The sequence below is a fragment of the Myxocyprinus asiaticus genome, chromosome 2 (assembly GCF_019703515.2).
Source record: "Myxocyprinus asiaticus isolate MX2 ecotype Aquarium Trade chromosome 2, UBuf_Myxa_2, whole genome shotgun sequence".
Taxonomy (NCBI): domain Eukaryota; kingdom Metazoa; phylum Chordata; class Actinopteri; order Cypriniformes; family Catostomidae; genus Myxocyprinus; species Myxocyprinus asiaticus.
In genome coordinates this window covers 4,768,048-4,784,064 of record NC_059345.1, presented here as the reverse complement: position 1 = coordinate 4,784,064, position 16,017 = coordinate 4,768,048, and the positions used below count along the sequence as shown (strand labels likewise).

Below are 16,017 nucleotides of genomic sequence, written 5' to 3'. Positions count from 1 at the left end.
TAGAGAGAATGAGAGAGAGAGAAAAAAAACCATGGACGGTTCCCGACCATGCCGCCATTCGGTCCTCAGCCAGCTGTCCAGCGATCCTCCGAGACACTGGGCGATGGCACTGGGTTCCACCTCCTGGCGGCCGGGAGCGGTTCCTCCACCACCCAACAAATGGCAGTGGTTCCTCCGCCTCCCAGCGGATGGCAATTATCTCTCTCCTGCTGACTGGGCAACTCCAGATGCCATTGGCCGCTGAATCAACTCTCAGAAAGACTTTAGCACACACTGACTAAAACCTAACATCAACAATAGTTCTTACTTTTGACATGTAAAACATTGCTGTATGCATGTCTCTCATCTCTCTCTCTCTCACTCGGTTGCTCAATATGTCACTAATGACCTCCGATAGTGACAACAGAACTATCTCATCACATGTTAGCATTTCGCAATTTGGATGTCATGTGTAAATTTATTTTTACTGTGTGGCGCGCACAAATCATCATAACTGCATTGCATATAACTGAATGCAAAAGCATGTGCAAAGCTCTCACTGTTGAAACAAGTTGCTGATATCGCTAATGGCCGATCTTAGTGTTAAAAAAAAAATCAGTGATCGTATCTGCCTTAAATTTCCTGATCAGTGAACCACTAGTGTCTAACTGTCTAACTGACCAATGTCCACAAATTGTCTATAAATGGAGATGATTTAGTACCATGTTTACTCTCCCTAGAAGTGGCCATCCAGCAAAGATGACTCAAAGGGCACACCGCAGAATGCTCAATGAGATAAAAAAAAAAAACTTAAGAGTGACAGCTAAAGACTTGAAGGAATCATTGGAACTGGTTAACATCTCTGTTCATGAGTCTACTATACGGAAAACTTTAAAATAGTCATAGTGTCCATGGCAGGACACCACGAAGGAAGCCTTTACGACAAAAACATTGCTGCGCGCCATTGCAACGCTACTGGGAAAATGTTTTTGTGGACTGATGTAACTTAGGTTGAATTGTTTGGGAAGAACACGCAGCACTATGTATGGCGTAAAAAGCACACCGCATACCAATATGAAATCATCATCCCAAAGCTGAAGTACGGTGGAGGGAGCATCATGATTTGGGGCTGCTTTGTTGCTTCGGGGCCTAGGCCGCTTGCCATCATCGAGGGAAAAATGAATTCCCAAGTTTATCAAGATATCCTACAGGATAATGTCAGAGTGGCTGTGTGCCAGCTAAAGCTCAGTAGAAGTTGGGTGATGCAGCAGGACAATGACCCTAAACATTGAAGTAAATCCACTATAGAACGGTTTCAAAAAAAGACAATCCACCTTTTGGAGTGGCCCAGTCAGAGCCCAGAACTTAACCCAATAGAGATGCTGTGGAATGACCTCAAGAGAGCCATTCACAACAGACATGCTTTGAATATGGCTGATCTGAAGCAGTTCTGTAAGGAAGAATGGTTCAAAACACTTGAACGTTGTGCAGGTCTAATCCGCAGCTATTGGAGACACTTGGTTGAGGATATTGCTGCCAAAAGAGGGTCCACCAGTTATTAAATCCTATGGAAGGAGGAAGTGGGGACTGGGTGAGCACTCCAGCGACATTAATTGTAGCACTTTTCAGTGTACATCAACATAAACATAACTGTGCTTTTCAGCACACCAACTAAAACACATTCCACATACAGCCTTGCTTTTCATCAGACACATGAACACAGACACACACAGCTTTGTGCATCTATCTCTCCCCATCTGCCGCTGTCTCCTCTCCATAAATACTCCCGCTGCTCCTCCCTGGAATGCGAGACCGGTGTGGCACACAGGTGGAACTCGTTCACCACTCATCTCTCCGGCTTCATTCTGCCCAGACGGCGCTCGACCACACACTGTTCGCCACAAATGTGTTCAATAAAAAAATGAAAGATAATAATTGTTTGTGTGTTGTTAGCTTAAGCACATTGTGTTTGTCTATACTTGTGACTTTGATGAAGATATCACATTTTATGACCAATTAATGCAGAAAACCAAAGGGTTCACATACTTTTTCTTGCCACTGTAGCCAAACTCTAAACCATCATAAATCAAAATAGACACCTTATTTTTTTTAAAGTCATTCTTATGTACTGGTTAAGACACCACCGATAGGAATTAGAGTTTACCGATTAATAAGTGCTGATAGTTGGTTTTCGGAACTATCGGCAATGGTATTCCCTCATGGCAGTGGTCTCTTTCAGCAGGATAATGCGCCCTGTCACACCGCACACATACACGGCCGTCCACGTGATGTAAAAGAAAACGGGACTCATCGGATCAGGCGACCTTCTTCCACTGCTCAAAGGCTCCATTCCGACGCTCGCGTGCCCATTGTAGGGGCTTAGGACGGTGGTTAGAGGTCATCATGGGCACTCTGAGAGGTCTGTGGCTACGCAGCCCCTATTCACAGCAGGGTGCGATGCATTGTGTGTTGTGACACATACCTCCCGTAACCATCATTAAAACTTTCTGTCGGAGACAAAGACCCTTCCCCTGAGAGAGAATGAATGTGAGGAGACTTAATGATTGAATGTATTGTTTGTAGCTTATTCACAAAATCAAGTTTAAGTTAAAAGAAGTAATCTGACTATACAGTTTCTTTGCATAAAGACTTTACTTTAGACCTACACTACCGTTTAAAAGTTTTAGATCGGTAAGATTTTTTAATGTTTTTAAAAGAAGTCTCTTCTGCTCACCAAGGCTGAATTTATTTGATAAATGAATTTATTTGATAAATACAGCAAAAACAGTGATATTGTGAAATATTTTTACAATTTAAAATAACTTTTCTATTTGAATTTATTGTAAAATGCAATTTATTCCTGTAATCAAAGCTGAATTTTCAGCATCATTACTGCAGTCTTCAGTGTCACATGGTCCTTCAGAAATCATTCTAATGTGCTGATTTTCTAACATGGGCATATTTACAGCACATTTTACACATTTACACCCGAACAGATATTTGCAAGCACAAGCTTCGTTGATGATAATGATGCAGCATAAACACTAGTTAAAATATAATCTAAACATTCATATTATTTTTATATCATATCACATATCATATTTATATCATACAGCATACAATTTAAATACCTGCTTTAGCTGAAACAACATTTAAATGTAACTAAAACTTGCCTATTAGGACATATTTCAAATTTCAATACTCTGAATCCTGGCTGGCAAGTCTGGAAATAGTCCAACTAGTAAAATATGTACATGTTTATATAAAATAGCATGTCAAGTAATGTAAGTAAAACTAAATGACTTACTCATCCGAAATTGTATCCTCGACTGGATCAAGTCGCTCTTCAAAATGCAAACGCTCCTCGTCGGATTCCCGCTCTTCTTCTGAGGAAAATGTGAACTCTTCGTCACTATCCAGGACCATCTGTAGAGCTTCCTCACCTGTGTAGCGTGTCATCTTCCAAACGCGCAGAAAAGTGAATGAACTTGATGTTTTTTAAGGCACTGTTGGGGGCGTTTACCGTTTGCATTGATCGTCTCAGCACATTACCGTATGAATAGCGCACTCTGCTGGTGGGTGTGATCATATTAGCGATAATTAGCTGAGCCAGGAGAAACTGTACATCTCTTTGTTTCATACAGATTATATTGCAGGAGAATATTTGTTTTAAATTTGAATTGTTTTATTTAAAAGTACACATTTTAAGCTTTCTTTAGACATATGTTTCATGTTTGTGTGATAAGTATTCGCTGAGTTTCAGTTCATTTTTGTGACGTGTTTCAGAAAGATGCTCGCGGAGACAGAGACGGCTGAAAGCGCACACTGTTTATTTTCTTTATTTTACAAAAGCACAAGGATTTGTTGTTATTGTGAGTGTACATAAATAAAAGTAGACCCTTTATAGTCTCTAATGATGTTTTACACTTATCTGTATGCCCAAAAATGACGGAGTATTTTAAGTTGTTTCCGCTGTTATGTGGAAAAAATCCAGCAGGACGCACCGGCGCATCCGTCGACCCCAGAGGGTTAACATGTTGTGGTGGTGGGGGCGTGGTTAAGCGCCAGATTGTGAATGGAAAGCGCGATCAGGAGATGAGAACGATAAGGATCATCACCTGGCAATGATTGCCTTTAACAGCGTTTTTGTCACTGCAGTGACAGTGGAGATGGGCTTTTAAGAGTGAGCCAGATGCCAGTGAGGGAGAGAGAGCTGCACGGAGCACAGTGTTCCAGAGTGCGATATCTGTGTTGTGCAGAAAAGCCTTATTTGTGTGTGTCCACTGAAAAGTGTGATTTTGAGACTGTGAAAAGTGTGGGAAATAAAGCCCCTTTTGAGTTGGATCTTGCCATCTCCCGCTTCCTCCTTGCCACGAAAGCTAAGAACTTTGTTACACGTGTTCGTTTTAAAAATAAACTTTTTTTTTTTTCTCCAAGGGTGAATCTTGCAATACTTGTTAAGAACATGCCCAGGTCACATTTCACCAATTTTTTTTTAAAGAATCAAGGATATTGAGATTTTTTATTTTTTTTTGCCTTGTGACATGTTCTTCATGATTTTTTAAAAAATAAGCCTACTTATCCTTATGTAAAATATATATTTTTTATTTTTATTATGGGGTGAAATATGACCTGGACATGTTTTCTTGAGATTAACCCTTAAGTTTAGACCTCGTTTCCACCAGATGCGTTTAGGGTGATCCGATCACTTGTGGTCAGCGCTAAATACAGGTCTAAATGGAGTCTAACACGTTTTGTGATCGGATCACAAAAACCACATATGAATGTGGTCAAAAACGCATGTGACCACATCCTGTATGCATCCCGGCAGCAGAGAAGCACCACCCCTCACCTGTCAATCAAACGCTGACCCGAGATGCATCTTAATTATGTGTAATCAGGGTCTTAGTCATATGGGAAAGGCTTAAGGTTAGACCACATCCTTAAATCTTTTGTCTGAAAAATGTTTGTGTATAGAAGAAAGGGAGCAACAGGAGTCAAGTGGCAAATGAGAGACTTATTGCCATATATCTTTAATCTAGTATGGGGTAGTTCTTCAGTATCTACATGCCTTGTCAAAGATCGTATTGTTCTTCATGATTATCCTACTGTATCTAAACTCTCAGTATATATGGGGTTGCACCTCATTCAGTCATGCAAGGAACCAAACACATTCATATTAGAAAATAAAGCTCACTCACCCAACAAAACTTTGGCATCTTCTACATCAAAGTCTCCATCACCATCAGCATCAATGACTCCTCCGAGAGTGCCTTCAGTTGAGAAGAGATCAAAGATAAGTCTATCAGCTTTCAGTTACCTGAGGAGGTGTTGTGCATTGACTACAATAGTGTACACATAAAATATAGGCAATTATTCACATCATACAGCTTTAATTTCAATTAATGTAATGTTTATCACACACCAATAACATAAAAAATGTATAAAAAGTACTTACCAGCCACACTGTCATAGTCCACAATGTCAAACCAGACGACACCCACAGACAACCAGGCCCCGAGCAGGGCCAACACCAGAATCCAGCTAAACAGAGAGTTTCTATTAGCCTTCTTATCACTCTTAACGGCTGTATTTACCACGGGAGACTCTGAGAACACACACAAACACAAACAGATAATAGATGTGTTGTATCTGTACTCATCAAAAGACACTTTGCCAGAAGATATCATTCCATATCTGTGGTTCATAAACAAACTGTAATAGTAACTTGAACCTACACTATGCACAGCTAGAGTGAGAAACAGTGAAGTTTTCAAAAACCAAATGATTTTCAAAAGTGATAAACACCCATAACTTATTAACCACCTACTGTTTTGATTAAAGCGTCAATGATAATTAGGAATGTTTAAGATTACGATTAAAGGGGGGCCTGGGTAGCTCAGTGGTAAAATACGCTGGCTACCACCCCTGGAGTTCGCTAGCTCGCTATTTCGAATCCCAGGGTGTGCTGAGTGACTCCAGCCAGGTCTCCTAAGCAACCAAACTGCCCGGTTGCTAGGGAGGGTAGAGTCACATGGGGTAACCTCCTCGTGGTCGCTATAATGTGGTTCATTCTCGGTGGTGCGCGTGGTGAGTTGTGCGTGGATGCCGCGGTGGATGGCGTGAAGGCTCCACACGCACTATGTCTCCGTGGCAACGCACTCAACAAGCCACGTGATAAGATGCACGGGTTGACAGTCTCAGACACGGAGGCAACTGGGATTCGTCCTCCACCACCCGGACTGAGGCGAACCACTACACGACCACGAGGACTTAAAAGCACATTGGGAATTGGGCATTCCAAATTGAGACAAAAAGGGGAAAAATTCCTGTTGGCTTCATACACTTTTGAATTTTGTTTTTATACCATTTTCAATTGAAGTTTTGATTAAATTACTCTAAAAATGTGAAGTGGTGTTGCATCAAGTAATAGCAAATTTTCCTTACACACTGAACACATATCAGAGCACACATCTTAAAGGTACAGTTCACCCAAAAATGAAAATTCTCATCATTTACTCACCCTCATGCCATCCCAGATGTATATGACTTTCTTTCTTCTGCAGAACACAAATGAAGATTTTTAGAAGAATATTTCAGCTCTGTAGGTCCATATAATGCAAGTGAATGGTGACCAGAACTTTGAAGCTCAAAAAGCACATAAAGGCAGCATAACAGTAATCCATATGACAGTGTCAGAAGTGATATGATAGGTGTGTGTCTGTGTGTGTATTTGTGAGAGAGAAACAGATTAATATTTAAGTCCTGTTTTACTGTAAATTCTCCTCCCTGCCCAGTAGGTGGCGATATGCACTAAGAATCGCCAAAAACAGAAGAAGAAAAACTGTTAGGAGAGAAGAGTGCTTTGGAGGGCTGGTTGAAAATGGAGATTTATCGTAAAAAAAAAAAAAAAAAAAAAAGGACTTAAATATTGATCGGTTTCTCACCCACACCTATCATATCGCTTCTTAAAACATGGATTTAACCACTGGAGTCATATGGATTACTTTTATGCTGCATTTACATGCTTTTGGGAGCTTCAAAGTTTTGACCACAGAACTGAGATATCCTTCTAAAAGACTTAATTTGTGTTCAGCAGAAGAAAGAAAGTCATACACATCTGGGATATCATGAGGGTGAGTAAATGATGAGAGAATTTTCATTTTTGGGTGAACTATCCCTTTAATTAGGGCTGGGCGATATGGCCAAAAATATAATCACTATATTATTTTTCATATCGTTCGATGCCTATATTTATCACGATATACATTCACATTTGCACATTGCAATTTTTTTTTTTGAATTTTCAAGTTGTCAGAAGAAAAGAAGAAAAAAAATCCTAAACAGTCCAAGTAGTCTATACAAAACTGCATTGGGGCCCAGAGACAGCCAAAGCAGTGGTGTCTGAGGGATCTTCTTCCAAAATATTCAAATGTTTTATAAGAGTTTATCAATCGAGTGCAGTTGGATATGAAAGTTAAAAGATCTGTTAGTTTTGAAGCATAATGACAGCATATCATTTTTACATTCAATAATTTTTATATTTCGTTACATTCAGATACCCAAGTATGGGGGCATAGCTTACTTGTAATTTCATATAGGACAATTCTCGGAGATAGATTAAAGATTTTTATTGATTTTAATGACAGTGAAGTAAGCTTAGTCATGTCACGGTACTGCTGCTTGACATGAGTCAATATGCTGCTGCTATTGGCACGAAAACATGCTACTGCTACTTTACCAACATCAAGATAAGCCCCCCGTAAAGCAGATCTAGACAGGTGGTGCTGGGGAGGTGGAGGGATAACGCTACACATACTGCGCTGCTGTAGCCATTTCCCAGTGTATTGCGTGAGATGAGTAGAAGCTTTATATATTCTGACACAAGGGAAAAGCTTCTGATTGGGTGCGTAGGACGAGGTGCACCTGATCGAGCCCTTGTGACTAAGGAATGATGCTGAATGGGGGTTCAGGGGTATCCCCTGAGAGAACATTTTGAAAATGTAAAAGTCTAAATGGACCATTTTTATATTTTCAATAAAGTGAGAAAGACTAGGCCTGGGTAGCTCAGCGAGTATTGGCACTGACTACCACCCCTGGAGTCATGAGTTCGAATCCAGGGTGTGCTAAGTGACTCTAGCCAGGTCTCCTAAGCAACCTCCTATCATCACTGTACTATAGTCTATTATCATTGTACTCATGCTCGATGAATTCTTTATATGCCCAACCTTGTACTCCTGTGTCTATACTAAGATAGACTAAGACTTTGTATTGTTAGGTTAGTTAGTTAATGTTCACATCAACCATCAGAATGGGGGAAAAAAATGTGATCTCAGTGATTTGGAGCGTGGCATGATTGTTGGTGCCAGACGGGCTGGTTTGAGTATTTCTGTAACTGCTGATCTCCTAATTATTGAATATAATGATGTGATTAAAGCACTGAATCCACCTTTGCTCATCACGCACCAGTGGACACACAGCATTGAGACTATCGATGAGCAGCGGGACTACTAGCTAATAAGAGCCGTTCTATGTAAACTCCTGTGACCTTAATGACTGTAGGCCTGCAGAGCCCCCTTGAGGACAAAACTGGAACGTGTAAAATTATTTTACAAGCTGACACATACTGAAAGGTAAAAAGCACCCGCCAGAGTGGCGTGTGATGCTGCGAAATTCACCAGCCAATTAGAAAATGTACCCGCATTTGGCACTTGGCAGGTATTAATTTTGGACCCTGGTTATGGTCTAAATGTGCTCTGGAACCACGTTAACTTATGCGGCGCCTCAAGTCTACTCACAAAAGAGGCATCATGTGCAAAGCGGGAGAGGGCAAAAATGAAGTGTGTTTTTAAAGACTAAAGATATTTCCTAAAAATCATGACTTTTGCAGTGGCAGGTAACTCCGTCACTTTTACTTGCCACTTAGGTGGGTAACATTTTCAGGGTTTTTCAGCCGATTCGGAGTTGCTGCGAAGCAAATTTAATGGTATTTATGCATCTCATAACTTACATCTGTGCAGGGCAAATGAAACGTGCTTTCGCACGAACCGCCGCAGAGTACATCATGCTGGGTGTCCACTGTCGCGTGTTGAGCGAAGTGAAGTGAGCGTTTTCAATACATTCCAATGGGAGCCGAGCGCCATGCTCGTGAGGTGGATTTTGAAACGCGGTATAAAATCTTATGCAAGATTTGGTGCATAACGCTGGACTTTTAAGTATATTGAAAATACAAAATGATGTAAAAACTATCAGCAATTATCGGCACAGATTTTTGCAGATAACTGATAGTTCCAAAAAGCAACTATCGGCACCAATTAATCGGTAAAACCGACATATCGGTCTCTACTTATGAGCCTGGTATAAAGGACCAGATATTAGTTAGTACTTCCATGTTTTAGTTGCAAGAGATTGGTAATTCTAGATCCTTTGCCTTTTTCCCTCCCTAATTCTTTGAAAGTATCTGTAATACCCTGAAATGAGGTAAAAAATATTCAAGAAAATGCCACAGAGGCAAATAACAGGGTTAACAGACTGTATGCTCGACTGACAAAGGACACCTGTAAATGCACACATAAGACATACGATCATACACAAACATGCACATTGGCTTTGTTCAAAATAGCATAGTACCATACAACTCTTACAATTGTTGCAATATACAGTATAGTAGTATGCATATACAATACAATGCAATTGACTTGACCTTCCACTTGTGTGACCAATGATTGCTGTTCAAGCACCGTTGTGCGTACACTTCATTGCAGGTGTAAGTTGTAATATTATATTTATGCTGTTGATGGCTTGTTTATCCCATATATTTATATGACGCATTTAAAATTGGTGATTAAAAAAACGCTTAAGATTTCCAGAGATCAGCGCTTTCATCTCTCGACGAACACAACGGACAATCATGCATTGATTTATTCAACAAGGTTTTTCTTCTTCTAAAACATCGTCACTGCATCTTGCAGTGTTGTTTATTTCTCATCACATTTTCATCAACAGTGTTTGAATTAAAATTGTTAAAAGTATCCTCATAATCCTGTCTTTGTTAACGGAATTAAATAACACCTCAAACACGTGTGTAATTTCATTGACGAGATTAACACCGTGTTCTGGACGTGTATTCAGTGCAGCTGGAAACATAATAACTTGCAAAAAATGTAAAGCATCTCACAATTGAAAAGCATCTAGCAACGGTAGGACTGAACTATTTAATTATTGTCCAGCTGTTCAGTGATATTTAGTTGTGTTGAATATTGGAGTTTCACAATATTAACAGAATCTGACATCTTTAATCCTTACTTCTGACATATAAAATCGGCGGTATAGTCCAATAACAAATAGAAATGTTAAGCCAATAAAAAGTTTTGTTTATATGTTATTTGGGGTATTTTGTGATATTTTACAAAGGGTTTAATTTTTATTTCAAAGTTCAATGATGCACTTTTTAAAGTAGGATGCACAATAAACGCGTAATTTGCGAGCACTCCCTCCCCCACCCTTCAACCACCGTATGGCACCGTTCACCGGCTGTGATTGGCCCTTTAACCACCGCGGGGGGAAAATATTGCCACCGTACCAGCCCCACTATTATTAAATTCCGAACAGCAATTCACCTCGAGTGCTTTATTTTTTTGGCCCCAACTATAAAAGGGGAGGGGCTTTGTAGTGGTGGGCGTGGCCTAACAGTGTCAACAGGCACACTGTAATTAGTATCTCAATCATTAGTCAGTCCAAATTCAATCATCAATCAAACTAAAGTAAACATATATATTTAAATAAGTTAATCAAGTACATATAAGACACGCTCTAGAAAAAGTTGTTACATCCAAAACTAAAATGACATTTATGAACTACATATATGACAACAAGACAGTTCACTCCTTATAAAGTAACAGTACTCAAGAAAATTCAACCACACACAGACAAGATATAAGAGTTTAAACTTCATGCTCACACAAGCACAGAGTTCGACACTTCCATATGAAACATTACACTATATCTGGCAGTCTAATAAAAGAGCATGCCATTCACAACACACCATTCAGTCACACCCCAAATCTAATGGCACCAGTCTACCTGTCATTTTGGCTCCATCCACACTGGTTTCTCCCATTCTTGCCGGTTTCTAGCTTTTGCAAAGGAAAGTGCAAAAGAAAAGTGAATCTTTTTTCTGCTCACATGAAGCACTGGCTAAGACGCAATCCGATATATGAACTGCCTCTTGGGTATTTTTAGTGCCTCTGTACTTAACCTCTTTTGGACTCATATGGACTGAACAGTTATAGCCAAACACACACACTGACACAATGACCCTGCATTAAGCCCCGCCCCCCTGGGTTACTGTTGCTATGTCTGACAAGCTTTCCTCCTAGCGTTTGTTGTGCTGCTGATTATCAAAATAAAATTGAAATCACATATATGGCCTTGTGTGATCAATAAAGAGGTTATGGCATGAGGAATCAAATTTGTCTTTGCACATCAAACGCAAATGTTCGGCGCGATTTCTCACCGCGATACACTGATGCTTTTTTCTAAAACATAAATTACACATGTGCATACCTCAAACATGAATTTTGAAGCCGCCGTGTGTTTAAAAAAAAAAAAAAAAAAAAAAAAAAAAGTGCATTTCAATACGGCTTCAAAATTCACATTTGAGGTATGACTGTGTGTAATCTATGTTTTAGAACAAAACGTTCACGTAACGTCAAGTCATGTTTACCACAGACATTATTTTACTCATAAGTTCAAAAATCCCATTATAAAAACCCGTAGGAAAATTCAGAGGGAACCCATGACGAATTCTCTTCTGGGTTTCTGGACTACAACCTGAACAGCTCTATTGTAAATGTGTTAATGTGCTAACTGCGAACATTCGCTTCACTTTCTATGTGAAATAACACCGCCCTCGCGGAGAGAGCTCTCACGGCCGAAGCTACAGAGGTTAGTTCACTCTCCGTCTCTGTAGCGGATGTAACCCGATCATTCCGACGGGTGAATATCCGCAAAGCCGCGGGTCCAGACGGCATTCCGGGCCGCGTCATCAGAGCGTGCGCGAACCAGCTGGCTGGTGTTTTTACGGACATTTTCAACCTCTCCCTCTCTTTGTCTGTAGTCCCCACATGCTTTAAAACATCCACCATTGTGCCTGTTCCAAAACAATCGAAAATAACTTGTTTAAATGACTGGCGTCCTGTTGCTCTGACCCCCATCATCAGCAAATGTTTTGAGAGACTAATCAGAGATTACATCTGCTCTGTATTACCACTCAATCTTGACCCGCTGCAGTTTGCTTACCGTAACAACCGCTCCACTGATGATGCCATTGCATCTACAATACACACTGCTCTCTCCCACCTGGAAAAAAAGAACACTTATGTGAGAATGCTGTTTGTAGACTACAGCTCAGCATTCAACACCATAGTGCCCTCCAAGCTAGATGAGAAACTCCGGGCTCTGGGCTTAAACAGCTCGCTGTGCAGCTGGATCCTGGACTTCCTGTCAAGCAGACGCCAGGTGGTTAGAATAGGCAGCAACATCTCCTCATCACTGACCCTCAACACTGGAGCCCCGCAGGGCTGTGTTCTCAGCCCACTACTGTATTCCCTGTACACACATGACTGTGTGGCAACACATAACTCCAATGCCATCATTAAGTTTGCTGATGACACGACGGTGGTAGGTCTGATCACTGACAATGATGAAACAGCCTACAGAGAGGAGGTGCACACTCTGACACACTGGTGTCAGGAGCACAACCTCTCCCTCAACGTCAGTAAGACAAAGGAGCTTGTGGTGGACTTCAGAAGAAAAGACAGAGAACACAGTCCCATCACCATCAATGGGGCACCAGTGGAGAGAGTCAGCAGCTTCAAGTTCCTGGGTGTCCACATCACTGAGGAACTCACATGGTCCGTCCACACTGAAGTCGTTGTGAAGAAGGCTCATCAGCGCCTTTTCTTCCTGAGACGGCTGAGGAAGTTTGGAATGAACCGCCACATCCTCACACGGTTCTACACCTGCACTGTGGAGAGCATCCTGACTGGCTGCATCTCCGCCTGGTACGGCAATAGCACTGCCCACAACCGCAAAGCACTGCAAAGGGTGGTGCGAACTGCCAAACACATCATCGGAGGTGAGCTTCCCTCCCTCCAGGAAATATATACAAGGCGGTGTGTGAAAAAAGCTCGGAGGATCATCAGAGACTCCAGCCACCCGAGCCATGGGCTGTTCTCACTGCTACCATCAGGTAGGCGGTATCGCAGCATCAGGACACGCACCAGCCGACTCCATGATAGCTTCTTCCCCCAAGCAATCAGACTTCTGAACTCTTGATCTCCCACGATCAAAATACATCATCCCTGCACTTTATTACTCTTTTATCTCACACCGGACTGTCATAAATTATATTACTGTCATTATATTATGTCTCTCTTAACAACTGACTATCAACCGACAGCCTGAATGTCAATACAGTACAATACTGTACATTCTATATATATACTTTTTTCATATATATTTTAATTTTTATTGAATAATGTGTATCTATATAGTATCTATATAGTAAAAAACAAAAAAAAAAACACAAAAAACAAAAACAGCATATTGTATACTGTGCAATGTATGTTATTATTGTATATTGTTGAGTGTAATTGTGTATAACAGATGTTTAAATTGTGTTGTGTTAATTTGATGTTTTAAGTTGTGTAATTATGTATAACAGATGTTTAAATTGTGCTGTGTTAATTTGATGTTTTAAGTCGAGTTTAATTATGTATAACAGATGTTTAAATTGTGCTGTGTTAATTTGATGTTTTAAGTCGAGTTTAATTATGTATAACAGATGTTTAAATTGTGTTGTGTTAATTTGATGTTTATTGTAGATTGGCGTATGTCTCATCACTGTCACGACTGCTATGTTGATCGGAACTGCACCCAAGAATTTCACACACCATTGCACTTGTGTATATGGCTGTGTGACAATAAAGTGATTTGATTTGATTTGAAAGGGCCATTCGCCAGCAATTCGCCTCTCGTAATAGCGTCGCGTTTGGTGTGAAAAGGCCTTAAGAGTTCATTGTACTATAGAAACATACTGTTAAGTTTCAGAACTCAAAACTTCCTCCCCAATGCAAAAAGAAAAAGCATTTCTTTTTCTTTTTTTGGGGGAGGGATTTTTCCCCCAATTTGGAATGCCCAATTCCCAATGCGCTCTAAGTCCTCGTGGTCGCATAGTGATTCGCCTCAGTCCGTGTGGCGGAGGACGAATCCCAGTTGCCTCCGCGTCTGAGACAGTCAACCCGCGCATCTTATCACGTGGCTTGTTGAGCGCGTTGCCACGGAGACATAGCGCATGTGGAGGCTTCACGCCATCCACCGCGGCAACCACGCTCAATTCGCCATGCGCCCCACCGAGAACAAACCACATTATAGCGACCACGAAGAGGTTACCCCATGTGACTCTACCCTCCCTAGCAACCAGGCCAATTTGGTTGCTTAGGAGACCTGGCTGGAGTCACTCAGCACGCCCTGGGATTCGAACTATCGAACTAGCGAACTCCAGGGGTGGTAGCCAGCGTATTTTACCACTGAGCTACCCAGGCCCCCCAGAAAAAGCATTTCTTGAAAACAAGCTGCAAAAACTTGCAGCGTGGTGGTGGTGTAGTGGTGGTGGCGTAGTGGACTAAAGCACTGATAAGCAAAAGGTTGTTGGTTCAATCCCCACAGCCACCACCATTGTGTCCTTGAGCAAGGCACTTAACTCCAGGTTGCTCCGGGGGGATTGTCCCTGTAATAAGGGCACTGTAAGTCGCTTTGGATAAAAGCATCTGCCAAATGCATAAATGTAAATGTAAAACACCTCTTTGTGACATCACACAGAGGCTCATTAATGCATGACCGCCTACACAGCAAGACATCAGCGCCTACTTTTACATCATCGCACACTGGCCTGCCCACTACCGCTAAGTCGGTAAAACAGTAGGACAGATAGGCCTACTATTCCATCACACCAAAGGAGACTTACACAAAACACCTACTCATAGACCACCTGGACTATTTTAAATTTTTTTTCTATATAAACATGCACTAGACAAACATTTTTGAACTTTGTCATGTGTCTCGCGGCACATTTAAAAGGCGCTGTCAAGTTATACCTAAAAGGTTTTATTCTGCTTCTCAGTGTTTTGCTGTTTTTGAGTATAAAAGCGTCCTGGACGCGTTCTTGCACCCATCTGCACTATTTCTAATTGTTGGTCTATGTAAACATGCACTAGATGGACATCATTGACCACTCTGATGCATTTCTGGCTATATGTGCCGTGTTTTAAGAGCAGAGCACGTTTCACTTTTAAAAATGCATCTCGTTATGCTCCATTCCACTGGCTGTGTGTGTAAACAGACATGGAAGGAGTAAGATGTGGCGGTTGTGTAGACCAGCGTCTCTTCTTTGGCCTCTGTTTAAACATCCCAACATCAGGAAATAGCGGCTGAAGTTGAACAGTTCCTGATCATGTTAGTGCAGGATTATACTGTACATTCAGCACGTTTCACTGTGGATTGTATTATGTGTGTTCAGCATATTTCAGCGTGAATTGTGTGTGTGTTTGGTAGGGCTGGGCGACATGGCCAAAAATATTATCACAATATTCTTTTTCATATATTATATTATTCATATTGGAATATTCGATATTCCACTCTGAAGGAAACAGCGCATGCATTTATTTAATTAAATCATATTCTTTTGAAGTTTGATAATCACATTCGTTCATATCACGATTCCTGTCTTTCCACCCCCCCCCCCCAAAATGTAAGACCTCTTTAATAAAAATTAAGACTTTTGTTGTATCATTTAAGACTTTTTATGACCTTAAATTTTGGAAAACTGAAATGAAGACATTTTAAGACTTTTTAAGGATCCACGGGAACCCTGTTGACAATCAACCGTTGACGTTGCTTAACAACACGCAGCCACCAGCAGCGACAAAGCGATACGAATGTGTGCATTTGACACCTATCCCAAGTCCCGATGTAACA

General features: G+C 41.0%; 1 protein-coding gene across 3 annotated transcripts in view; it reads right to left on the bottom strand.

Annotated features, from left to right (window-relative positions):
• LOC127454087 (aspartyl/asparaginyl beta-hydroxylase-like) overlaps nucleotides 1–16,017 on the bottom strand; it is a 61,785-nt gene that overhangs the window by 44,525 nt on the left and 1,243 nt on the right. For 2 of the 3 annotated variants that reach the window (XM_051721044.1, XM_051721060.1), the window contains exons 2-3: nucleotides 5,438–5,587; nucleotides 5,181–5,252 (exon numbers count right to left, since the gene is read on the bottom strand). In XM_051721044.1, the coding sequence (XP_051577004.1) occupies nucleotides 5,181–5,252; nucleotides 5,438–5,587 (222 nt within the window). Of the gene's footprint in view, nucleotides 1–5,180; nucleotides 5,253–5,437; nucleotides 5,588–11,061; nucleotides 11,201–16,017 lie in introns of those variants that run through there. The other variant, XM_051721052.1, reaches the window with a different exon arrangement.